Source organism: Neopelma chrysocephalum, unplaced genomic scaffold (assembly GCF_003984885.1).
Source record: "Neopelma chrysocephalum unplaced genomic scaffold, ASM398488v2 Primary Assembly neopelma1_64, whole genome shotgun sequence".
Taxonomy (NCBI): Eukaryota; Metazoa; Chordata; class Aves; order Passeriformes; family Pipridae; genus Neopelma; species Neopelma chrysocephalum.
Genome location: NW_020897721.1, coordinates 3,506,398 through 3,533,402, shown reverse-complemented (window position 1 = coordinate 3,533,402; position 27,005 = coordinate 3,506,398). Strand labels below are relative to the sequence as shown.

Genomic DNA, 27,005 nt, shown 5'->3' with positions numbered 1-27,005 from the left:
GATTTTCAGACAGTACAATGAACTTAATTTCACACTTTTCCCATTGAAATTAATGGAAATTTGTACAGTGAGGTTCCAATATTGTTTTGAAAATACTATTTTTTTTTTTTGTCAGTCATTCGCTTTATCAGTTTCTAGGACTGAACAGGCAGTGAAATGCTATTTAAATGTACTGAAATTAGCAAAACTTGAAGTATTAAGACTGAAAATAAGGTTTAGCCCTCCTCAGTATAGTTAATTTACAAATAATTCTTTCAAGTTTGTTTTACAGTACAGATTCTGCTTCTTAGAACCAGGACACATTTAAATGCTTTGTGTCCATCTGCATTTTATGTTAAACTTGGCCAGAGAGGCTTATAAATATTCAATTAGAATAACTGGGAAAATGAAAAGAATATTTTATTCATCCATAGTGTCTATTGATTTTTTTAAATAAGTAGGCATAATGTCTATTGATTTTATTTTTTTAAGCAGGTTATACATTGCAATTTAAGGTCACTAGACATAAATGCTGGGCAGTTCCTTACAGTTTCAGGCAGGGGAGGGAGTATGATTTCAGTTGCTTTACCTGCAGCTGAAAATATTCCAACACCATGTTAACAAAGCAATGCACTTTCCCAGGGGCTCACCTGGTAAGACAGTGGACTCATGACAGCTGAAAAACTGCCAGGTCTCTGGTAATTCTTGTCTCTGTGTGAGCCATCTTAGTATTTTTCTTAAATAAATACCAAACTGATTTTTAAATTCGTTTCAAAGATTAATACTTCTATAAAAATAAGTGATGGGCAGAAAAAGAATCATTCATTATTTAAGAAGCTACTGTGGAATTAATAACAGTGAAAATGCAGTGCTAGCTGTGACATACTTTTTTCTTAATCATATAGGTGAGAAAAGATCATTTAAGATGTTAGGTCTAAATTGTCACCACTTAGCCTATATGTAAATCTGGAATAACCCCAGAAGCTGCATTGGGATTGCTTTGGATAGATATATGTTACATAAATTCCCCTATAGCCAGTCATCTCTAATTTCCTGACTACATGGTGGGTTTGCTTTCCTGTACTGTAATTCTGAATTCAACAAGTACAAAGTCCATATTAAAAATAAACCCTTAAATCCCAAAGGTTTCTGTCAGAAGGTTTATCTTCTTATAAACTGAAATGCTTAAAATGCAGTGGTGAATTTGGAGCAATGTTTTAGCCCCAAGAATAGGATTTAAGTGGAAATCATCACCTCTTGCCTTTTCTTTGCTGTGCTTTTACATTGTGAAAAGTGAAAAAGGGAAGCATGTTAAAAGAGCTTTGAACCTGTTGCAGTCAGACCAGTTTGGAACTATTTTAGCAGTTTCCAAACTGTTTTTATTGAATTGAAAAATATCAGTTACTGCAGAATTTAACTTTAGAGGAGAATGAATGGAATTAATTCACTTTTTATTTAATTTGCTTTTTCTGTGTGCAGTGAATGATTTTACAGAATCCCTTTAATTCTTTTACTAACCCTTCGTTCTGGCTGCTGAAGTTGCACTTCTCTTGTGAGAATTTGGTGAGCACCAGTACAGCTTGTGGGTTATCACTGGCTGAGAGAAGACATTGTGGAAATAGGGATTAATGAGTTTAAAGGAAATAAACTGAGATTTTTCTTGGTGGAGAAGACAACTTATCATACCAAAGAGCAGAAGTAGATGGTTGCTATTGGCAAGTTAAATCTCGAGTCATTCTTTGCAAGCTATTTAGATTATTTCTTCACAGGTGGTCACTAAACTTTCATCTTTTTAGTTACTTCTTTGTAGTTTGGTCCCTCTCAAACAAAAATGTAAAAAGTTTGGTGAAAAGTCTTTAGGGTTTTTTTTTCATTAGTTACTATCATAAAACTTAAGCATTTGATCATCCACAGCAAACATACTTTGTATAGAAAGTCCTCTAACATACATGTCAGCACATCAAAATTGTAACTTCTGCTCTGAGAAAAGCTGTTTAATTGGGGCTGATTGTTAGCAGGGTGGGATAGGCAGAAGAAAATCGCAATGAAACTTGAAAAACAACAATGAGAAGGCTTGTGCAGAGGTATACAGCTGGGTTTTAGGTGCTTGCAGCACTTTTGTACTTAACTGTTTTGATGTACTGAGACCTTGCCTGTTAGGTGGTTAGCAGTTTACATGCTGCTTTTTCTTTCCAGTATGAGTAAGGTTTTTTTGGTAGGTTTTATGAAATGTGTATCAGAGGAGCACAGACTTTGGTTCTGGTGTTATAATTCTCCTATAGTACAATAAAAAGGTTGAGTTAAAAATAACATATTAAAGACTTTTTGACTCCCCAGAAGCTATTGTGAGCTCAATGCTTTAACCATGCATTGAATTCAACCTGAAAGCGTGAGCAAGGACCTTGATTAGAGTGGCTGTTGTGAGATCTCTGAGGTTCAGGAAAAGCCCCTTCCCAAGTCCTCTTTGAGGAAGAGCACTTTTTAGTAACAACTTGTGATGAATTTGCAAGTCCTGCAAAGACTTTGGAAATTTCTTCTGGACCCATAAACACAAACAGGAATATACCTTAAAGCCTGACTTTGAAGTCAACAGCTGAATGAAAAAACCTTGCAGTTTCTTCCAAAATGAGTAGAGGATGAAGACTGTACAGAAGAGTAATGGTGGTACAGACAGTCCTGAGTAGCTGGAAGGCTTTTCTTGGTGATGAAATCAGTGTTTGTTCTGATTTGAAGTATGGTAAAGGACAGAAGACAAGTTTTAGAGATTGATTAATATCTTTTGTCTTTATGTATTTTCAAGAGAGTCCCTATTTATAATTTAAATGCAACAGAAAGAGAATCCTAGCCAGAACATGTCCTTGTAATAGAATCAGCTGTTTCTGTCAGTCCATTACAGAGCACTAATCGCCCATCAGAACTAAAAGTCATTATGCACAGTCTGCAGTTTCTCAAATCTGTGCTTTGGGAGTGCATGCCTGTATTTTACCAGTACTTTAATTGGGGATGAATTTTCGTTGACTCTGAAACAGATCTCTTGGCACCGAGTAAGCCTGAATTACCCAACTGTATTAAATGTAAGGCTGTTCAGAAATAAATCTGTGAAAGATGCTTAGATGTATCCTGTGTTTTTTCACAGGAGAAATCTTAGTGATCTAAAAACTTTAGTTCACTTCACATTTGCAGAATTTATGGTATACATGTGGGACAGGACTGGATGTGGTTACTTAAAAATATGACCAGGGATGTGGTAGGTCAGTTCCTATGGTTCCCAGCTCTCCTCTCGTTTTGAAAGCTGCTTTTGTGAGATATGTTCTGCCTCCTTCAAGTATGAAGATTATCTTGCATACACCAGTATAAAACTTTCCCCACACTCAGTTTAACCTGTAAATAAATCATGGATTTGGCCCAGCACCACTTTGTGGTTTCCCACTTTATATTCCACTATAGAGCATTGTCACATGTGAACATGACAGGCATTGTTGTACCCTTGAAGTTAAGATAGTGTAAGATTATAATTTTAAAATCAGGGTAAGGTGGGTGGTTATTGCAGTTCTATCTCACCAAAACAGACAGGACCATTGAATTGCCTTTATTTGTATGTTTGTCTTTATGGTTAATTTAAATATGCCTAAGCAGATCAAATACCTGTTTGAAAGTATGTGTGAAAGAGATATAGGAAAGCATGTTCCAATTTAATATTTGGTATTTTTTCCACTGAAAATGTTGATTTTCAGAACTAATGATAAAAAAGTTGTAGCAAAAAAGGTTTGTGTTATAACTCTGAAATGAGTCACACTAAATGTGTTATCACCTTGTATTTCTAGGGGATGAATGTTTCTTCCTGTACATATAACACAAACATAAAACTTCTGTGGCTGTTTGCTTTTTCTGTAAAGAAACATTTATTGTCTGGGAGTGAAACAACTGAGCCCTTTCTTTCATCATTTCTGTCAAAGGTTTGTGTTCCAGTTTGGAGCCCAGCAGACACAAACAATTTCAGAGACGATTCACTTTTAAGGGCAGAAAGAGAAGTTAAAATTCTGTTGTCTGGCTGACATCTCTTATTCCAAATTTTCATGTGATGCTCAGCATGTGGAGTTCTTCACCAAGTGGATGATGGCCTGTAACTATTCCTTTGCAAGAAACCATGAACCTCCTTCCCTGGTTTTGTGAGAAGCAGAGTTTTGAGAGGGGTAAGCTCAAGTGCCTCATGCAGCTCAGCTAAGCAATGAAAAATTACATCTGCTTGTTCTGTAAATAATGTCCAGTCAGAGCAGATGTAATTAACTGCTGAACTTAATGGATGCCTCGTGAGGTTACAGATGCTATCAGTCATAAACTAGATGAAGGCAAGGGAGCTCTGTATGCTTGGAATTCCTTTTAGGACTAATTACTAAATATCTTTAAAATTGATTGCCTATGCTTTCAATTTCTGAGAGTGTTTTCACATGATCTATGTGGAGTGGACTTGCTGCATCTTTAGAACAGGATGGGAGACACCTTCATGGTTGAGGGTTTTTGAGGAACAAAAAATTCTTTGTTCCCCAGAACTTTCTCCCAGAGCTTTACTATTACTTGTTCTTATTTCAGGGCTGGCCAAGGTGTCCAGCTGTCCAACGAGACTGGTCTGACTCAGATTTTTTTTTTCCTAAATTAGTTGAGAAATAAACAATTGCAAAAATAAAATTCTGTCGATGTGTCACAAACGTTAGCCTGACGTTGACAAAGCAGTTGGAGACACAGGGAATGCCTCTCAAAAACAACAACCAAATTTAATTTCTGCCTGTTTGCTTTCAAGCAGCTGGGGAGTCAGTGAGAAACCAGCCTGACAGAACAGACAGAACCCTTTGGACTGTTTTAAGGGACCTGCTACTGATGTTAATATGGAATTGACCATGTACCTTTTCTTGCTTCAACTAGTGTTGAAGAATGTCCAGTGTATTTCAATATAATTTTTTTTGTAATCTCTGATCTTTGTTCACAGTCTGTATTAACAATGCACTGAATGGATATGAGCTGATGAGCCTGTCCAGGAGTTTTTGTGAGATGCACATAGTTTCATATAACTTTTACTTAGGATAAAGCAGAAGGGTCCTCAAAACTCACCAAAATTATGTTTGGCTTGATTATTCTGTTTTAAGGGATGTTTAAAGAGTTTTATGGATAAATTTCGTGGTCAGGTAGCCTTGATGACAGCTGTTAATTCCTCCAGAAACAACCTTTTAAGGAGTCGACGTATGCACGGTAGAAATGTCAACTGACTTAATCATAGATTAATATTAGTATGAACCAACAAGGCAGAGAATAAAACTGGATTTATTAATTTGTAATACTCTTGGCATTTTTAGCAGCTGTGACTGTTTCCTTGTGATCCTTGCATGCCCAGTCTTGAAGGAATTTTTGGTGCGAGTCAAGACAGAGTAATTTTAAGAGCGGTTTCTAACAATAGCATTACAGCTGCAGTCCTGTGTGGCTCCAAGATGACACTCTTTTCTGCATTTTCCAAAATTTTGTAGAACGTGACCTTTTGACTTAAATTTCTGAAACTGGCGCCGTCTGGCAAAATGAAAGAGAACTTTGAACAGTTGCTCCCATTATTTTGGAGGACGGTTCAAGGCTGGGCTGACTCTTTCACACATCAGGAATCTGCTTCGTGGCCTTGTAAAACTAGAATTAAGTAATGAGAAAGATTAATGAGCTGTCTAAGCTGTGGGCTTTATTCCTCTCAATATTCCTTCTCCCTTAGGCTAATTTGTGCAAAAATATAATACACATAAGGAAGATTTGCAGCATTTATTATGGGTGTTATTTCTCAGGTTTGAAAGTATAACCTGCCTTTTATTTACAGAGGACTAACACACATCTTGCTTTTTATTTTGTTGATCCACACACACATTTTGGGTAGCTGTTATTGTTTATTTTGGGGAATAAGTTATCATAATGGTCTTCTGCAGCTACTGCTGTTGCAATTTATGGATTACCTGTTAGGAGAGCAAATTCACCTTTTTTCTTCTGTGCTGTTTTTTCTGTGCTTCCACTCCTCCTCTAGGACTCTGGGTTGCAAAATTCAAACCGTAATATTTAAAGTTACCTTTTCCTGGAAATGAAATTACATCTTAAAAACATTCTTTTATGTGCTCTTTATCATTTAAAAGTAACTCTGGCAAATGTATTTGAAGAGGGCTGCTGCTATGGTTGGGGGTTTTTTTTAGCCTTGAGGAAAACAATCCAGTTGATAGTAAATTAGTTTGCTGATGTCTAAGGATTGAACAGCTGAGTTACTGCACCCCAATTCTCGACCTGACCAGGGATCTCAGAGCTTGTCTCGAATTTTCAGAAACCACTCCCTGTTTAACCTCAGCTGAAAAGCTTGGGATCAAATATGAAACAAGCCATTGTCTTTACTATGGAAAGAAAGAGATGCTGCTTGACTGATGGCATGAAATTAGAGTGACCTGTGCTCTGATCCCCAGTGACAGAGATAGGAATGAGTCCTGTGGACGAAATGAGAGTTGGAAAACTTTGAGTCATTCATTGCTGTGGCTGTTGAGGGATGTGTGGGTGCCACCCTGCCCTGGGCTGTGGGTGTCCAGTCCTGTGGAAGCTGTAGCTCAGCTGTGGCAGGTGGCTTTTCCAAGGGCTGGGCAACTCCCCATTCAGCCCTTGGGAATGTGGTTTGCATCCGCTGTTTCTGTTGTCCTCTGCCTGTCCAAGCCATGGTGTGTGGTTTCAGTCGTGTTTGTTACCATGAGCAGGTCCCGTCTGGCCCATGGTGTGTTGGGTAATGTTGTATTTTGGGCTTGAAAACATGATGTAATGTACAAAATATGGAATAGACACTTCAGCTGACTAAAAAATATATATATATAAATATATATATATGTAAATGGGAGTGGGTACTGAAAATATTCTGAGGGAAGTGTGAATTCTTGCCTGTTTTGAGATGTATTCTGGAATTATTTTAGGTCAAGTAACCACAAGCTTAAATCTTATGGAAAGCCCTGAGGTTAAGTGATATGAAAGGTTAGTGGGCAGCTTCTGGATGCATTAATTCTTGACAGGTTAATGCACAGATGTGACCTGGATCCTTAGCTTTGCTTACAAAGGAATAACTTTCTGTTGCCCAGGCAGAAAGGGCTGGTGGGGGAGGGAAAATAACTTGCTGCGTTTGAGAATTTTGCTTAAAGTTTAAAGGGCTTTTAGCTTTATTTCTTTTTGCAGTAACTCTAATTTGAAATAAATCCAAAGGCTTTTTATTTTGCTGACTAGGAAGGGATTTCTAAGCTGAAGAGGAGAGAAAGGCTGGAAGATCTAAAAACATGAAATGCATCTGGCTGATTTGTGACCTGTGGGTTGGAAGACTGATCTATACTGAATATTTACAGAAATAGGGTTGCCTGTAAGTTAAACAGCTGAGAGGTTTTTTCCCCATTTGGTTTTATATGTTAATGTACTTTGCAAATGGCATTTTTACTGACGTGCAACTTCTGCTGGGGTAGAGAACTACTCCAAACAGTAAATTTAACTTACTTTGAACTTGTAGTATGTTTAGGGTAGCACTGGGTGAACAGGTACACTGTTGGCTATTCTGTGCCACTCATGTTGTCCTGAGAGCTGTGGCACTTTGTCACCGAGGAGGTGAGATTTCTTAGGAAAGGGTGGTTCCAGGCAGTTTGGCTGGTACTGGGAATATGGGAAGATGCACTGGGGCTAAGCCATCCATGGCAATCCATGAATTTGTGTGATGGCAGACATAAATTCAGTGGAGTGCGGAGAAAGGTCTGGGAATTAAACTCCGTGTCCTCTGAATATTTTGAATAGTATTGGCAAGAGCTTGAGTATTCATTTTCTGTATTTTAAGTATCTCTGTAGCTAAGCAGATGATCTAACAGTATGATCCCGAATTTAGTTTCTAAAAAGTCAGTAAATTGTAGAAAATATCTGCAGCATATTCCATAGGTTAATCTGACCTTCAATGTAGATATGGTTTTAGTGTTGCTGTTTAAAATTCTTTGCTGATGAGTTTGGAAAACAAGTTCAGATGTAATCATTTCTAGAAAGAGAAATTGAGAAGTGCTGTTTTTAATAACCATTTACAATGATATGGTGAAAAGAAGGAAATTATTTTTCCTGACAGATTCTGATAGGAGAAAGAGAAGCTTATTGTGGGGTGGGTTTCTTTTTTTTTTTTTTTTTTAAATCACCATGAAAAATTCCTTTCTGTTAATCTGATGGATGGATTACAGTTTGCCCTTGCACGGCCAGTTGTACTTTCCACCAGAACTGGAGATTCCAACCCTCATTATATCATTTCTGTAATGCAAATGGTTATGTATAGAAGGAGATTTAATTAATCCCCTGCTGGTTGGTAGTATACCCTAAAGCAAACATAGTCAGCAAAGGAAAAAAAATTAAAACATGAGTGCATGGTACCAGGTCACTGACTGTCAGTGGAATTTCATCATCTGTGAAATATTAACTTATTAACTGAAATGTATTTGCTCTTATAGCTGTAAAAATATTTGTCTATTGTCCCAAGTGATGATAGTGAGCTACCTTGCAAGAAACCAAGGTCAAAGGCAATCTCAGGAATCGTGCTGTCTGCTCTGGCAAAAATATGGAACATCCTGTGTAGTGATGGTTCTCACTTTAATTTGCAAGGGCTCCATTTAAGCTGCCATCAGTGCAGGCTCCAGCATCCAACTTTGCCTGTGGGTCTGTGCCATATGCGCAGCTACATATTCAAGGACAAATTACAAGACTGAGAGAAAGTGACAAATTTGAGTGATGGGCTCCTGGTTTTTTCACACTTTTATAACATAACCTATCTGTTTAAACTGTATGGGTTGTATTTTAGGTCAAGGAACAAATAGATTTCCAGACTTTATTTCCGTGTGCATACACCTGTGCGAAAAGCCAGCACTCGTTTTGCTGCTGCCTGAAACACTCCTGTTTTCAGATGCAGTTTCTGTATCTGAAAGCTGACAATTGAATAAATTTTTCAGTATCTATGCACTAAACAATGTATTATATAAACAGAAAAAGTGATGTTTGAAATGGCCAGTATATTTTCCCTTCTAGCTCCCTTGCTGCCTCAAAAATGAGGATTCAGTCCTATTGTCAAACCTGAACTGTAGCATGATATGGTGTCCAACTGACTTCATATCCTCATGATCCGAGGTGATAAGATAAAAGGAAACAAATATAAGGAACTCTTTTGAAGGCAGGTACTTGAATCTGCTTTTTATGAATTCCACAATACTGAATTTCTTTCCCAAGATCCATTTTTAACTACTTGTCTGAAAATTTGCCGCTCCTTTTGTCATGCAGAGATCAAGTTGCATGTTTAATAATTATGCCTTGAAATATGGAACTGATACAAAAAAATTGACTTTCAGAACAGTCTGTTCTTGTCATTTGGGTACTGCAAGATTTAATACACTCTTTATTTTTTAGGATCTGTGGAAGTAGTTCTTTATTTCCCCTTCTGAAAGTTCTGTGTGAATAATGTGCACCAATCTTTTAAAATGTTCTTATGCTATTTAGCACTTCATATAAATCAAATATAAATGTAAGCCTCTATTTTAAGGGTTGTATTGTTGACCTAGAGAGCAGGTGGCATGGGGGCTGGCTGAAGTAATAATGGTAATATAAATATAGCTACTGGCAGCACAAGTGCTCGGGGAGGCAGATGTGCTGTCGGAAGGGGCAGTTTAGAATCTTGCATGTTCATATGTTGTTCTCATCAGAAGGGTGGTCTTAAATGAAAAATGTCCTTTAGGATAAACCAGCTTATTGAAAGGATTACAGCTGCACCCCGTAAATAGCGTTTCAGCCCAAGTAGTCACAGCTCAGCACTCTTTTATTAGTTATCTCCCCTCTTAAAATGTGATTTATTTTTTCAGGATACATGGACATATAATACCAAACTCCACTGTGGTGTGCATCAAATCACCAGGCAAATCACACCACTTCCCTCATAATTTACTAACTAAAACATTTAATCTGTACTATAAAACTGACTCTGAGTAGAGTTTAACCTTTGTAGGATGCTTGTGAAATGCTGTTGGACTTTTCTCTTATATTTTGCGCAATTATCGAATCATTGTTTTTGTAGTGCTTCTTCAATATGTTTGAAACTACCCTGTTATTTCAAGATGTAAACTCTCTGTTTGTCCCACTGCACACATTAGTGTTGAACCATCTTAAGACACAGCTGAGTCTCCACCCTGTGAGTGTGTCCCCATCCCTGGCAGGCATTTCCATTGTCTGCTTGATCCCCTGGAGACCTGCAGTGTTCTCCTGACAGTGAGCATCCTCAAATAGGTGCCCTGAAATAGGCCATCAGTTGTCTGCAGTCTGCTCTCTCCTTCCTTCCATCTCCAGGCATTTTCCTTCTGGGATATAACCTTTTCAGACACCAACTCACTGGTGATTTGGGAGAAGCGAAGGATGTGATTACGCTGCTCGTGGTTGTGTAACATCCAGCTCTGGTGCTTTCGCCTTGGCCCTGCTCTTCGTATCTGGTTTGGGGGATTGTAGGTGCTGTTCCCAGCCATGGTTTGGAGAGGCAGAAAAGGGTGAAGAGTTGGGAGGGTGCTGCCCTGGCATTTCTCCAGAGGACAGGAAAAGTGCTGTGGAGGTCGGGACATGGCTCACTGTGTGGCTGTTAGGGTTTTTGAAGGAGACTTTAAGACTAACATGAAACGAGGCACAGTGGAACAACAGGTATAAAAATTGATTGTTTTGATTGTGCTCTTTGTTGTCAAGACCACAGTGGTATTAAATGTGAGCTAGTGCCTATTGATTGCACAGCTGCACTGTGTTTGTCAAGGTGGAGGTGCAGAAGGAAGACAATTGCTACATGGATAGGATGATATTTCAGTAGCATTGAGATGTCATCTGCTAGGACTTTCTTCCTTGCTTGCTTGTGAACTCAGTTGATCACAGTTTTCAAAGGTACAAAGCTTTCAGGAACAAAGCTCAAGGCAATCCTCCTTCTAACCTTGCATGCATTTAATTCTGAATTACCTATATTATAGGCAGTATTAAAGGTAATAATTACGTGAGTAAAACAAGTGTTCAGTAGAGGAAAGGAAAGGATTTCTCCATTCCTGTTCCTGGACCATGTTTCTTGTGGTGTATATCTGTAAGTCACAATTATTGGAGCTGTGCTGCTGCAAGGGAGCGTTCTCTAGGTGACTTTTCAGCCCTAATGACTAGAGCAAAGCTTGTAAAAATGAACCCTAAAAGCTGAAAACCTAGAAGGTAGATAAAGAGACTTGAAGGTCACTGTTTTGCTTTTCCAGCCAGTACCATGAAATTCCAGAGCTTTATACATTCATTCTGAAAATTTCTGGGGCTGTGTTGGAATAAACAGAAATATGTAATTTGAATGGAAAAAGCGCCCTCTGCCAAAAGGTCCCATCTTCTTTAAAGAGGATAAATTAAATACAGCTGCTCATATGATGTAAGAGATGTATATGCATGTGTAAGTACTATACTATCTACAGAAGCAGAATAATATATAATACCTATAATCTTACCTATTTATTTATCCATTTGCAGTGGCAAAAACCTGTCATTGCTACGTAGGCTTCGTGGTTGGAAAATAATTCTTCCTAACAAATGAAAGTGGAAGAAGTACCTTTTTTAGAATATAAAACACACAACCTGTTATAGATGCTAATGATTTATTATCTTACGCACTTGAAGTGTTTTGATTAGATCTTGACAAGTTTGTCTGATGACAGGAATTTATTTCTCGATGCTGTAAGCTGTCAGCCTTGTGATAATTCACACATGAAATTTGCTTGGTACTGTTAAACTGTAATGAAATTTCAAATTGTGGAGAAGTCATACTTGAAAAGAATAACAGCCTGTTTAAGACTGATTTGTTTGTTTATTGATTTATTGGTTTTAGTGGCTGTAACTTTTTGGTATCTTTGAAAAACTTGCAGGCAATTCCCATGCATTACTGACCAGACCAGTCACTGACTGTCAGTAACACAATCATGTCAGTCATGAACGCTGTAACTAAAGATGGAAAAGACATTTTACCAGATTTTATGGATTTAATATTTTTCCTATTGACTTGGGTTTTTTCCCCCAGAATTCAGTGAAAACATTGATTTTCAATTTTTTTTTTCTTAGAAGGGATGAAAAACACAGCACGTAGATCCTGACAGCCACTTGGTATTGGCTGTGCTGGCACTTGCTGTGATCAGCCGAGGCGAAGCAGCCCGGGATCAGCTTGTCCAAGGTCTCTCCCGGCAGGGAATATTTTTAGGGATACAAACCCATAACCGGCGGCGGGCGCGGCTGCCACCTGGCGGCGACCCTCGGGAGCGCAGCCCCGCCCGGCCGCCAAATCCAGAGCCGGGAACGGGCGCTCCCTCGGGAATGCCGCGTCCATCGCTGGCCGCGCCTTGGGGTCCTCGTGGGCTGAATAAAAACCTTAAAGAGAAAATAAAAACTGAAATAAAAACCTTAAAACTCCCCCCGTCTGCCTTTGCTTGTGCTGCCGAGGTGCAAAACGGTGCTGATAAGTGGCAGTTGTGTTTGGCCTCCGATTTTTGTGACAATACGTAACACAAGTATGTTTAAAAAAAACAAACCCTGAACAACCAAACCAAGCCCCCAAAAGCCATTCTCGTACATTAATTCTTCCTTTTGGTGAGATTGTGAGACCACCCCGCACAGCTGCAGGCACACTGCGTTCCACACTCCTGGAAGTGGTTCGGTCTGATGCTGATGCGGAATGTAGGACAGAATTAATTACTGCCTTATCTGTGCTCAGGCTTGAATTTCAAAGTTATGTTTGCTCTGTTGAGTGCTTATGATTTTTTGACTACAAAGGCAACGACTGTTTAGACAAAATGAGCAACTTTTGTACCCCAGACTGTGCTCTGTGAATGTGCAGCAGCAGTGCTGCGGAGTTCTGCACTGAGCATGCGTTGGGAAGTGGCCAGCTCTTTATTAATTTCACCTCAGTCATTTATTGATAAATAAATTAGTAGTGTATAATAACAAGTAAAACTAACTCAGGTTTTCATTCTTATTTTTCTTCCAGAAAGAGCTCAGTCTCCCCAGAAGAGGAAGCTTGTAAGTATAATTATTCTTTATTCATCCCTTGGTTTGTTTTGAACATATATAGCTGTTCAGTTGTGGAAGTAATTTAGATGGGCAGATGCTCCGTTTCCTCTGTTAGCATTTTTAAGAATCTGTCATGCTCTTGGAAACAGCTAGCTTGGATTTCTCTGAGACTAAAGCCTCTATTCATTTCCTTAAGCGTAGTAGGAGAAGTAGTAGTAGTGTAAGCTTACTTCTAATTACCAGCTTGAGCTGATCCTGATATGGAAGTAGCTGCGGTGTTGAGTGTTGCTGCACTGACATCGCTGAAGTGACTCCAGAGAAGTCACTGATTATTTATGTGATATGGACAACTTTGATCGCTGTTCTTCAAACAGTCTGTTGACAGAAGTCTAAGCACACAGCTCCTGGGCCATGCAGGTCAGGTGTTTGTGGAGCAGGCAATCTAATAAAGGTTTTTCAATTAAGTTGCACATGTTGGGAAAAGTGAGCTTCTAAAAATGCGATTTAAACAAACAGTAATTTTTTAAGATGCATTATGATGTTTAAAGAATTTTAGTGAACTAACTTGTGTTTCAAGGATATTACAGAGCTTAGTTTCTGCTATGATTACAGATTTATGGTGGAAGAAATTGCATTATTGATTGCATTGTATAAAAGAGAAAGCTTCTGTACTGCCTGCTGTTGCATTATGATTTAAAATTGTTTCCCAAAGCTTATGGACTATGGACATGAAGCACACAAAAGCATATAACCTTTCTTCCTCAGGTTTCTGGTTCTAATGCGAAATTATTTTCAGCCTTCCAATGTAAGCTATCCCCTTTGTATAAGAAACAATGTTTGGAAAATGCTGTGTAGTGCCAGTGATTCAGGGCCCAACAATACAACAGATCAAAAGATCCTTTTTTTACAGGGAGGCATGACCAGACCTTTTTGTTTAGTTCATATGACAATGATAAACCAGTCAGGGAGTTATTTAAAGAACATGAAGCACTAACTGGTTTCGGGGTTTTTTTTTAACCAGTATGCCTCAAAGGCTGGCTTAACGAGATTTGAGAGGTTTCTAAGGCAGGTGGTGTTCATCATTTGAAGATTATGGAGGTTCTTTGATCAAATAGTGGAGCAGTGAGTTACCAGTAAGTTTTTTGTTAATGTAAGTTAGATATTTTTGCACAAAACTTTTGGAATTGAAATTGAGGATGCCAGAGATATTCCCTTCCCTCATTCCAGTGTGGAGGTGGGTATGACACAAAACTGTTTATGTATTTTCATTTGAAATATCTGAGATGTAAATGAAGTGCTTCATATGTGTGTAGTGTTCTAGTTACTAGTAACTAAAATTTCTATGTTGACTAGAACTAATATTTCTATATTGACTTAACACCTTTAGTTTTCATTGCTTCACTTCGGTTTTCTTCCAGAAGTGAATGCCTTTTAAGCCATCATTATGTGAAGAAATTTAGCAACCTGTGACAAGAAGATCCAGGCCATAAATTTTAAGCACAAGGTTGCAGCTATTAGTGAGATTGAAAATCTGTGAGGAATTGAAATGTTTTAAGTTTGTTGCCTGTGTTATCTAGTTGATTAACAGATTCTGTAATCAAGTCCAGTACCAAGTCGAATCAAGAACCAGATGACTTCTGGTTGTTTGAAAAGTTTAATTTTTAAGAAATGAGTAGTGCATTGGGCTGATATAAATGCCATGTGTGTGTGTGTCTATATATATATAAATATATAAAAATTAATATGAATACCAATATATACCGTTTGTGTTGATGCTGTAGTATTAAGTGTACAGGCTCACTGAAAAGAGACTTGTGGAATTGATATACATGGTTTTGCATATCCCAGTATCAGAATACTTACTTGGATTAAAAAAAAATCCACTTAGTCTTCGAATTAGGAATTAGAGATATTTATATCAAGGGAATAATTATATGCATGTATATATATGGTAAAAAATATACATATACTATGTAGAAATTTGTTCAACCGTTGTGTCAAAAAGGACAGCGTAACAACTGTAAAGCAGTTCACAATTCTTCTGGAGGCTTTTCATCTGCTTGAATCAACTTAACAGTGAACCTCATAAGCACAAATAAATTCTGAAAGTAAAATTTATTCTGAAAAGCTGTTGTGGTTGATGAGGAGGGATAGTTATGGATGTAGCTACGTCCTGATTCATTGACTGCCAGTCATTGACTTTTGTTCACCGACAGAAGCAGACGCAGGAATTGACAGGAGGATGAAGTGTCTGGCTTGAAGCCACAAACCCTCAAGAGGCGCATCCATTTGCTGCACAAACTCCAGCCTTTGTAGCAGTTCAGTAGCAATTGTGTTATAGACAAACATCGGCCACTCAGCATTTTTTTGTGTGCTAGTCTGGAGGCTGTGGTGCACTTGCTACTGTAAAAAAATATTTGGGGAGGAAGTAATTATTTTACAGCCAGCCAGAAGCAGAATGAAGACTTGATTATTGTTGCTTTCTTGGTGATTACTTCAGTTGATTGTTGGGTTAGAAAGGTTTTAGCCTGTGGATTAGCTTGGGTATTTGTCATTGCTGAATGGAGAAGGACAAGCTTTTCCTGACAATGCTTCTAAATTTTTCTTTGTTTGACTCTCATTGCTTCATATTTCCTGGGTCAGTATGAGTAGTCTCTGTTTCTCTGCAGGGACTGATTGTAGGCATAGACAACAACAGTTGCTGTGCATGTTTGTGCTAAGGAAAAGGAGTGGAGTTACATGTTTCAATATTTTTGTCAGGAGAGCATGAGCAGTTTTCCTAAAGAAGGAAATTCATCTAAAGAAGGTCTTGGGTAGAAGCTGAAGAGAATGAATAGTGGGATAGAGCCTGTGAAATCTGTTGATGAGTGACTCTGTTTCCATATTAGCAGAAAGGAGCACAGGCACAGTGTAAAGGATGAATTTGTCCTTAGATATGTTGCAGTCTTATTTTGAAATAATCAGCACAGAGTGAGCAGACATGTAAAACAGATGGGGGAATTGTATGCAGGGTGACACTAAGAGAAATGCCTAATTATTTAGATACAGTTTTGCTGTAAATGTGCTTAAAGTGTTTGTGTTTCTATAGGGGAGTTATGTTTAATACACTAAAGGAAATTATACTCAACTGAGTTGTAGGCTGCTAAGAGGTTGAATAGTATGAGAACAGGAACAAGTAGTTATATTCTGTCTCTGGTGTGGTTCAGTAATCAGAGTTCAAAGTTTTCCTTTAATGAATTATGCATATAAATGTATTGGTTATGTTTTTCCCCATGCTTTGTTCACAAAAGAAATAATTACCATTCATGAATATTTTCTTTAATTTCAAATAGCGAATGTGGAGTGATAGACCCAAACTTTGATCTACAGCCTATTAGTGGAAGTGGTTTAATTATTTTCAGCCTGTTGTGTTCTTTTGGAGCTACATCATGTACAGAGATTGGTTTTTTTATTGTTGGCTTCGGCTTTCATGTGGTTTTGATGTGCACCTGCACGTGAAGCGCACTGGAGATGGGCCAGACCTGAAAGGACAGAGGTGGGGACTGTACAGCAAGATGAGGTTCATGATGCACCACCTGTGTGTGTTCATGTGTTTAACAGCAGTTCAGCACCCAAAAGACCAGGCTGCAAAGTGCAGTTCTCATTGTGGCTGCAGGATGCACAGCACCAGCCCTCAGCTCACTGTTTCCTCTGGTTGCCTCCTCGGCTGATCAGTGGTCACTAAATCCAGTTGGGGTTGCACTTGAGCCATCTGGTTTCTCGTTCAGTACCCCATTAATAATAAATGAATAATAAGTGTAGTTGTTTATAACATGAATTTTATTGACTTCTTCAGGCTTTTTAATGAAAAATGTGGGTTTATATTTCAAATCCTTATGGTTTCTAAGGCAGGGTTACTAGTGTGGGTTGTTGTAATTTTTGGGCTATCTAAATGAGTAATTTGCTAAAAAGGATATATGGCTTTCCCACATTATATCTAAATTTGAAGAGTAATTTCCTCAGCAAACTAAATTTGCTAAACCAGTTTTTAACTTCAGATATAAGTTGTTTTTGTTAATTCTTTGCTGCTATCAACAATCTGTATCAAATATATTTTAAACTCTGTGTACAAATGGAAAAAGAACATGGAGGCATAAGAAACATGAAAAAAATTTTTGGATACAGAATATGTCCAGTAAAAATACATATTTATATAAATCAAATATTACAGACTGCTGTTTTGTTGGTGATAGGTGCTGGTAAAAAGTAGTATTTACCTTAAATTTTTATGTCTCTCTCTATGAAATATGGTAAGCAACGTAATAGTGTTTGCTAAAGACTTGAGCAAACCTTTTATGGTGGTTTTTATCCCTTCTAATTGCTTTTTAAGACAGTTTATGTCCACTGTGGGACTTGTTTTCTCTTGTTCTCTCTCTCCTTCTCTGCACTACCCTTCTACTTACAAACCTCTGAAGGGTCTTAGTTGCTACAGCCCTAGACATTTCCGAGGGTGTTTCATTAAACAAGTCTTCATCATAATTTGTTAAACTTACTCCCAGCTTCCTGACAGTAAAATAACACACAAACACACCAGGGAGTTTCTTTGGGAGGATGTGCTGAATTACGTGCATTCTTTTTAATGTTTAGACCTTGAAAACAACATCAAGTTTGATGGCAGGAAAGAAAATTTCTGGCCTTTAGTGCTGGTTTATGTCTTCGTGTTGACATGCTCAGGTGCTGTGGGAATTTCTTCTGTATCTGCAGAGAAATGGAGTATATCATTCTGTTTCTGCTCATCTTGGCGGGTGAGTGTTTCTGCTGGTGATGGATCGATGCCGTTTCCCTGCCAGGAGCAAGTGCTGTTGCCCCAAGAGTGGGGAAGCCAAAGTGTTGGAAATGGATGAAAAATGGTTCTGAAGAGGAGTAGCGAGTCGTGCTACTTTCGCACTCTGTTCTGATTTGGATCTGGAAATAAAGTAGAGCAATAATGCCTCCAGTTGATGCTTTCTGCTTGTGATGCTTTCTATAGATGGGGAGAGAAAGAAGTGATCTCTTCTGACCACCCCATCCTTCTCTGAGTGCGTAGAAGCAGCTCACAAGCAGTGGATCAAAAATAACCTGCTGCTCTTAAGCTGATACGTGGGGCTGGCTCTGGAGGTGGAACATGCCAGATTATTCTTGGGGGGCTCCGTAGCAGTGTTGCTATTCATATATTAGGCTTTAAAAATAATTTGAAAGCGTTGTTTCTGTAAGAGAATGATTTGGTGAATTAAGGGGATTTCAGTGCTCTGCAAAGACTGTAATCTGAGAGACAAAGAATTTATGGAGGCTTTCATCAAGGATTTAAAAGTGGAAAGAGTCTTTCGTGCAGTTCTTATTATCGAGTTTCCACTGCTTCATCCAGGTTCTCGTTTAAAGAGTATAATAAAATTATACATACCATACCAAATTTGTACCTTTTGTTGCTTGCTGTGCTGTCTTACTCAGAAGGCACAGTGTGGGGGGGCAAGGGCTCTGGCTGTGTAAGGAGCAGTCACCCCTGGTCCTTACTCCTGAGCCTGGGCAGTCTGTTTTCCTGACCAGCTGTAGCTGTTGAGAAGTTGGGGATTTTGCAGTGTGGGGCACTCCTGCTGTGATTGGAATAGTGGGAGGGTCTGAAGATAGGAGTTGTCACCTGGAGTTTGACTTGGTTGATGAGTAGTTGTGAATGGCAGTCTTCCCCTGCCTAAATACAGTCTTTAACACTTTGAAGTCTATCAAAGACAGACATTTGGAAATTTTTTGGGAGGAAGTTTCATACTTAAAAAAATTTGAAAATGTTGGATGTTATTTGGGAAGGTTTTGTTAATAGCATGAAATTGATTTTGAGCTGATTGAAGTTGCCGTTTGCAAGCCAAACTGCCAGACTTGCACTGTAAGGGAACATTGTCTCCTAATGGTGTTCCCCATTCCCCCCCCTCAGTATCTGGCTCCCCAGGCTGCTGCGAGTGCTGTTGCTCCGTTTTCAGTTCCGGAATCCACGACTTTTGTAGCTGAAACACAGCTTGGGAGTTAGGGGAAGATGTTTTAAGATTAAAGTTGTGCGTGTCGTTCAGGGGATTGATTTCTGCACGGGGGCTGGTTCACGTGTTCCCCCGCCGGCCGGGAGCAGCTGCTCCTCGCACACCGCTGATGACTCTGCCAGGGCTTTGGGTGGGAGCAGTGGCTCTGTTCTTGTCGCCGTGTGAGTTTTCAAGCTGCTCTCTGAGATTTCTGCCAGAATCCTTTCAAGTGTGCCATCGCTCCCTTTGGCTTTCCGCTTTCCTTTTGATTTGGTGAGCGCGACCGCTCCTGCTCCTTGGAGCCCAGGAGAAGTTGGTCTCTGATTTGCTGTGGGCTCAGCCGGAGCGTGTCAGAACCACATTGCTGCCTCTGTGACAGGTCAGATGGCCACTCTGTGTCCTGGACTTGTCGGCACCTTCTTCCTTTCGTACCAGTGGGCTTCGTTTCCTTTCGCTGGATGCCGTGAATAGACTCGCAGGAGATTTTAATTTTTTTTTTTCCTATTTATAAATAATTAGGTTTTTGACATGAGCTGTGCGATTAATCTGGACCATTGCTGAGCTCCTGAGGTCTCTCTGATGCTGGGGGTATATGAAGAGCTTGGAATTGCAGTGATTGTTCTGTGCTCTGCGTTGGAGTGATAACGGTGGGCTCTCCTTCCCGGCTCTAAGCCTCTTATGCTGGGAAGAGTCACAGTGTATCAGCACAATGATGAAACGGAGGAAACAGAGGCTTGGAGCCCCATCTCTGCGGATCCAGTAAGGACTGTAGTGAAAAATAAATTGCACTTAAAGATTTCCAGTTGAAACTGTGAAGAAAAACCAGCCAGAGTTTTCTGTGGCCAATAGGCATTGCTTTTATTTGTTAGGACTTTATCTGTCATGCTTATTTGGCTGTACAGGAAATTTCATTTCGAACCTTTAGCATTTTACTTTGGTGGAGTATTTGCCATAAAGTATGGCCAAAAAAGAGCAATGTTTAAGTATTTTTTACTGGGGTATATTGTGGTTAGGTTTTCTACCAAGTATTAATGTAGTAAAACCGAATGTTTGTAACTCTGCCTTTCTAGTTTGATCACTCTTCAGATTTAAAAAGTACTTCTAATAATCTGTCAGGAAGGTGTCACAGGGCTCAAAGCTTCAGAAACCTTGGCTACCATTATTATCTTTTAAATAAAGAATGTTATAGCAAACTTTAAGATTTAAAGCTAAAAGTCTTTACTTTCTAGAAATACATTTTTATATGTATTTCTATAAATAGACTTCAAACAAGCAATTCCATTTTAATGCTTGTGTCCTTTATAAAGGCTTTGAAATCTACTAATGAAAACTGTTATGATGTTTGTAATTATATTTATTGTTTCTACTTAGTAAAATATTAAGGAAATGGTGTATTTAATACTATGTTTATAAGTAGGGGAGGTTAAATGAATCTATCCCGTAGTCAGTGGAGGGAGGAGCAGGGTAAGAGGCAGGCTTAACCTTTTCTGTCTGAGCACTGTAAAGCTCATCAGCTGTGTAAGCAGAGATTGCTAGTGGGGAGGATTTCCAGTATGTAAAGGTTACTTACTGATAAGTATTTGGATTCATTAGGAAATCTAAAGCAAGGAACATGAAGAAACATGCTTGACTTCAGGACTTTAAGTGTAAAATATCTGAATTCTAAACAAAACTGAAGCGTGCTTCAGATTTCCATTCTTCTCAGTTTTATGTTTAAATATAGTAAAGAGAAACTTTTTTAGCCCTCAGTCAAAAATCAAAGTTACAGGTGTAAGAGTAGAGTGGCACTAGCTTGTATTCTAACACATAAGAACACTTTGTAATACCAATATTTGTAAGTTAACTTTTACTTTATTTCTAGTGAAGGACATCTCATCGTGTATAGTTCAATAAAGTAGGTGTCAGAACCTCTGCTCTGTGTTTCTGTAGAAGTCTGTTTGCAGCTTTTTGAAAAGCAGCTACCTCGAGGCATTTTCTGTGCTCTCTGTGTGTACAAATGTGTGTTGGCTGCTGCCCCTGCAAAAGCAGGACAGTTCACAGAGCTGAGCACAGAGCTGGGCATCAGCATCCTCAGCTGCAATCCTGATACAACCAGGGATGTGCTGTGGACATGTCACTTAACCTCTTTGTGCCTCAGTTTCCCCACTGCTAAAATTAGAATAAAACCATTTTGCAGTGCTGCTTTCAGGCTTAAGTAGTTGTTGTTCTAAAACACTGTCACTGCTGAGTGTTGTTTTCTAGTTTAATGGTTTGTGTAATTCATATTTTCACAGTTGGGTATTTCTGTTATTGCCACAGCTGTGGTATGACCATGGCTCCCAAATTGTGAAGGCTGTGATACAAATGGTCCATGTCTGTTGCTGGTGCCATTATCAATTTGTTGTTTTTACTCAATTAAATGTTTTATATTAGAGATCGACAGTGGTGTGTATTCCAGAAGGCCTGGAAATTGCTACAAAGAAGGATTTGGATAATTCCAGATTGGAAGGTTTTCGTAGTGGAAAAATAACATTAAATAGATATTAAATTGAATGAAAAATACATTTTGATTTGGATGATAAAGGAAAGCATGACTTTTGACGACTTAGTTTATTGCATTTATTGAGAAGGTATAACTTGTATTTTGGAAGTATCTTTTTTTTTTTAATTGAAACAAAAAATGTGATATTGACCCTGATTTTTTTTTTCTACTGTGGTACCTTGTCAGAATCTCCTCTCCTTTGTACTCCCACTGCCGAGGAAATGATGTTCATCAGCACATGTTCTCTCCTACATCTGCTCCAGGTCTGCAGCATCTTAAATTCCCATTTAGTGCTGACTGTGCACTTGTTACTTCTCCTCTAGTATTTTACCTGAACTCACAACCCCAGAGCAATCCATCTAGTCCGTGCTACAGCCATCCTTTTCAGTGGAGGTAAGGAAAGGTGTCAACTAGGAATTGCTAATGGTTTGGTGTTGGCATAACCATCTATGAACTTAACAGCTTTATAGTTTAAGAGAATAACATCTAACAGAAGGGAACAGCCTTATAGGCATAACTGACTTACAGCCATTTAGTGTTCAAGTTTATGTTGCTTATGGGTACAAGTTTTTTTTAGTTCATGTGTAGTTAAGGCCCTATGTAGGGAAGAAGGTAAAATGGATAAAGGAGTGGAAACCTGTGTGCTGGTGTGTGCATGCAAATTCCTGGTGGTTAGCTTCTGAATATGTGTGCAACTTGTACCATGCATCAGAGGAGCCCTCACAAGCATGGCTGATGTCAAGAAAACCAATATAAAAGTAAAACAGCCAAGAGTAAGGTCCTTAAAAATACCTGTCTAGAATAGTGGGTCTGTGCTAAAGGGCTGCATACAGTTCTATTCACTGGAAATCCACATTGCTGTCTTACAGAGGCTGGCAGGATGAAGTCTCCAAATGATAATGAGTAAAATCAAGCCTGTTGTTAGCAGGTTTAAACGTGGGGTGCTAGAGTCTGTAAACCAAAACCAGCCCAAACCAGCCCACTTTGTATTAAAACATTTGAGAGGTTGACTGATGTGTTTTTCCTTCAGGATTAGCTCTTGCTCCTTGTGCTCCTATGGGACATGCATGGCCCCAGTGGAAACCTTCAGCTTCTTCACTAAGAGGAAGCTTTACCTAGTGAGATAGTCCCAGGCAAAGGCTAACACAAGCTGGAGATCTTTGTGTGTGTGGTTATGAAACTGGAGCTCAGTGTGGGACCTACTTAAAACTTGAGCCAGCACAGCATCAGAGGGTGGTTTTGAAGTTCCCATGCTGCAGGGTGGATGTAGCTGGTCAAATTTCAGTTACTCATCAGGTGGTAATGCAATAGCCCCTGAATCTAGACTGTTATTTCAGAGGGAGATTGCTCCTGCTGGCCAGCTCTGGTGGGAGTAACCAGAAAAAGCGAAGTTGAATTATTTTAGGCACCTGCCCCTCTAAGGCAGAGTGATGTGTACTACATCTGTTGAGTGGAAATCAGGTTGTCAGCAAAGGAATGGGATGTTGCATGTGTCTGTCTGTCCTCACTGTGCAGGGCCATGGAGAGGGGCTTGCCCAGCAGGCTGCTGCTCTCCCTGCACGTTGGGCAGCAATTGGTGACAATTCTTAATAAGGTGCTCATTTTGGCAGCACTGGCGGTGAAGTGAAGGGCAGCAACTACAGAGCAGTCTCCTGACATTTCAGTGTCATTGTCATCAATCTAATTTTAAATGAATTTTTATTATTTAAAGGCTGGTGTTGGGTAATGTTCCTTTAAACAAGGGTGATTAAATACGATTAAATGCTTTGTAGCCTTGGGGCTAATTAACAGACTGGTAAGTGGCAATTAAATATCAAAATTAGATTATTGTTGAAGTCAGTTGAGAACTGTTCTTTTTGGAGATGAGATCTGATGATTATTGATTATCTTCAAAAGGCCTTTTTGGTACTTACTGCTTTTTTTCCTTTGAGAAACCTTCAAATTTCAGACTTCTGACACGGGTCAGTGAATAATTTTCTCTTTAGGAGCAGTTCATATAGAAGTCTCATCATCAAGTTTTATTCCACTGTTACTATGGACTCTCCTTGATAATAATATTTTTCACATATGGGGACCTTCCAGCCATCTGCTCTTTAAATACTGAATGGTTGATGATTCACAGGTATGTTGTTCTGTGTAAGAGCTTAGGTCTGCTGTAATAACTTTTTATTTTCGTCCTTGTTGCTTTCACCTGTGCAGCCCTTGATCCTGTTTGATCCAGTCTTTCTTTTGTTGTAGTTTTGTTTACTTGGTTACTGTACCAGTGATAGCCATTCCTGCTTGCTTAGAGCAAAGGTTCATCTTGGCAACTTAGTGCTGTCATTGATCTGCTCAGCTTAGCACCCTCAGTTATCCAGGCAGAGGTTCATTTCCATGGCTATGCAAGGGAACTGCTGAAAAATGTAGCAAGTAAAAGGCCTTGATGTTAAATCTTTCTCACTTTTTACCTTTATGTTGCTTTTGCAAGAATTTGCACAGGTTTTCCCTTCTTTTCTATATTTCACGGTGTCACTGATATTTTTACGTCGACAAATGATGCACCTGATGTCCAGACAGGTGGCATGGAAGTTCATGGTTTCTGAAAGAATGAATCTAATTAAGATTGAAAATATTTTATACATAACCTTTGAACAAATGACAATAATGTAAACCTTTCAAAAGAGTAAAAGGAAATGTGAAATGGCCTGATTACAATAAAAGCAAATTGATAACAGGTGGAATAAGACTGCAATAGTTGATGGAACTGTGGGTTGGAATTAAGGTCATGTAACTTTAGGAAGAAAATAGAATGATGTTCAAAATTAAACAAGTACTGAGTCTCATCTTTGGGATCTGGCTTGCACTCTTCTGGGGGTAGCAGGGAAGTCAAATTACTGAAGAAGAAAATGAGGCCATGTTTCACAGCTGGTCCTCTTTATGGGTTGGCAAATCTTTATGCACCCATATTTGTACTTTAATTTAATCAAAATATGAATTTACAGCATCTTTTGATCTCAAGTTGCTTAAAATATGTCATGAATTAATTGTTCTAACTTGGAAGTGATGAACTCTGAGATTAAAGGAGGATGAATTTCCCCCATTTCAGAAAATGTTACATGCTCTGTAACACCCTCAGCAAGATATAAGACAGTTTCAGTAATTCTAGAAACAGTTTAATTTGTTTGTGATAAGAAGGATGAAAGTGTTCAGGTGCCATATTTCTGGCATCTGTGGGTGCTGTAGGCTAGCTGAAATCTCAGTGGAAATTTGCTTTATCCTAAGAAATCAAGGGAAGAGTTGGCTTCAGCTGGATTATTTAAGGGGTATTTTCTCCTGCTATTTTGATTCCATGAATTCATGCCAGTTGTGGAACATGTTCCTATAGAGATATATGGTAGAGATTATTTTTATAGGAATGTTTTCCCTTGGAAGTTCTAGCTTTAATAAAGTCTCTTGATAATAGCTATTAATTTTTTTATAGCTTTGCAGAATACTTTAATAGAATTTTTTCCTATCCTGTACAAAATCTGGTCACTATTTCTGGGAGTGATGGTGATCAGACCCTTGCTGTCTTATTTAAGTAAAACAAAATGGGAAACCTAATGTTGCTCTGAAATACTCAGCATTTGAGCACAGTACATAATTACTTGATCAGTGTGTAATTACAATGTTATGAGCTTTATATAATTAGGATTTTATGGACATCTGTGATATAATTTAAGAATATATTAATTTATTTACATAAAAAGCCTATTCTAGGAAACAAGCTTTTAATCAATAGCTGTGGTAAGTAACAAGAATATATTATCCATAGGCATTCAGCAAATGTACTGGGAGGGTTGCCTGCCTTTATTTAAAGCCTTTTTTTGTCCAAGCTGTTGCAATGGGTGAGGGGAGACCTATATTTAGAGCTATGGCTTGTTTGGGTGTGTGAGTGAGGTTTGGTGGGCAGTGTCCTGGGGGAGTCTGCTCCATTGCAGTAAATCAGGTGGGCTTCAGCAAACCTTCACCAAAGGGTGGGGATGGAAACATCCACCTCCTTGGAATGAGTGTCCTGTTAGACTGTGGCTCTTTGTCTTGTGTATCAGGATTGCTGGTGTGTCTCCAGGACAGAGCCTTGTAACTCCAGTCCTTCTTCTCTGAGGCAGGTGCAGAAATCCCTTCCATAGTATAAGGATGTATCCCTGGCACACTCATCCCCAGATCACCTGTGGTTTGGGTTTTGAGGACTGCATATATTTTACAACTGTGGGGCAGCACCTGTAAACAGGAGAAGTTCCGTATTTTTAAGGAAGATCAAAAACATTTCAGAATTCAGGCTTGATGAGGTTCTTTGTTTTTATTTTGAAATACCTCAAGGCTTCTCAAAAGTTGGTGAGGGTCTCCTATCTCTCTACTTAAATTTCATTTAGTTTAAAGTCACTCGGTATGATACAGGTTTTAAGAGGTTTTTTGAGTTAGAAATTCCTATTTGACAAATGTCAGGATTAATGAAGACGCCTACATTCAGCTTGAATGACATTTGGAAATTGTTTTGGGTTTGCAGCAAGTGTTATCCTCCTGTTTTAGTGCTTGATTTGGTACAGGTTCTCCTTTCCTAAAGGTGCTAAATAATTGGTCAGAGTTGACTGCAAGACAGCATAATGTCACTTTTGGAAACAATGTAGATCAGCAATTCAGGAATAATGAGTAACAGAACAACTTTGTGGATATATCATTATGTGAACTGTGAAATGATGAATTTTGAGTAGGTAAGCTTTTGGCAACTGAATTCTAATCTACATCTCACATTGAATGAATGAATTTCCCACAGTTCATTTATTTTTTAATGGAAATTTTTCTCTTTATTCCTTTTCTTTTGTACCGGTTATTAGTCTCGGGAATCATTTTTCCCATCTGGGAGACTACAGGGGATGGACATAGGTGATACCGAAAACGTGACAGCCTCAGATAACTTCTTGTCTGTCTTAGGCTGATTGGAAACTGTTTAACTTTCACATGATTGGGAATATTGAGGCCCGAATGGTGGCCCGAATGGTGTGATTTTTTTTGTGTGAAGGCATTACCTAAATGCAAAAATCCTGGTGCCCTGCCTGGAGCTGCAGTAGCAGAAGAGTTAAACCCTGGGGTTTGGAGCTCGAGGTGTGAATTCTTGTCTCAGTCCAGGCTCACAATTTGGCTGCCCTCCATGGGACCACTTGTAAATCATAACCTGGTGGTTTGACCTGGTAAATTGGAGGCTCCCAGAGGGTAGTGTGTGCTTGTGACTTCAGAAGTTGGAAGGCTTTACTGTTTGTCAGGCATTTCACCTATAAACCATATATGGTTATGGTTCATAGCTGGTTTTTCTACATAATTGTGTTTGAAGGCTGTGATCTGCTGTTACACCTGCTAAGAGCTGACTCGCTATA

The 27,005-nt window shown here is 38.9% G+C and overlaps 1 protein-coding gene and 1 long non-coding RNA gene across 10 annotated transcripts in view; one reads left to right on the top strand and one right to left on the bottom strand.

Moving 5' to 3' along the window:
- Positions 1–27,005, top strand: part of MAST2 (microtubule associated serine/threonine kinase 2) — a 192,418-nt gene that overhangs the window by 70,204 nt on the left and 95,209 nt on the right. For 6 of the 9 annotated variants that reach the window (XM_027683074.1, XM_027683073.1, XM_027683072.1 and 3 more), the window contains one exon: positions 13,052–13,083. In XM_027683074.1, the coding sequence (XP_027538875.1) occupies positions 13,052–13,083 (32 nt within the window). Of the gene's footprint in view, positions 1–13,051; positions 13,084–19,209; positions 19,277–19,304; positions 19,529–19,613; positions 19,854–21,801; positions 22,009–27,005 lie in introns of those variants that run through there. The other 3 variants (XM_027683076.1, XM_027683077.1, XM_027683081.1) reach the window with 3 other exon arrangements.
- Positions 12,405–13,382, bottom strand: LOC113967480. The gene is made up of 3 exons (XR_003534190.1): positions 13,305–13,382; positions 12,638–12,729; positions 12,405–12,435 (listed from the first exon to the last, which is right to left on the bottom strand). It is a non-coding gene; the product is annotated as an uncharacterized LOC113967480 (long non-coding RNA).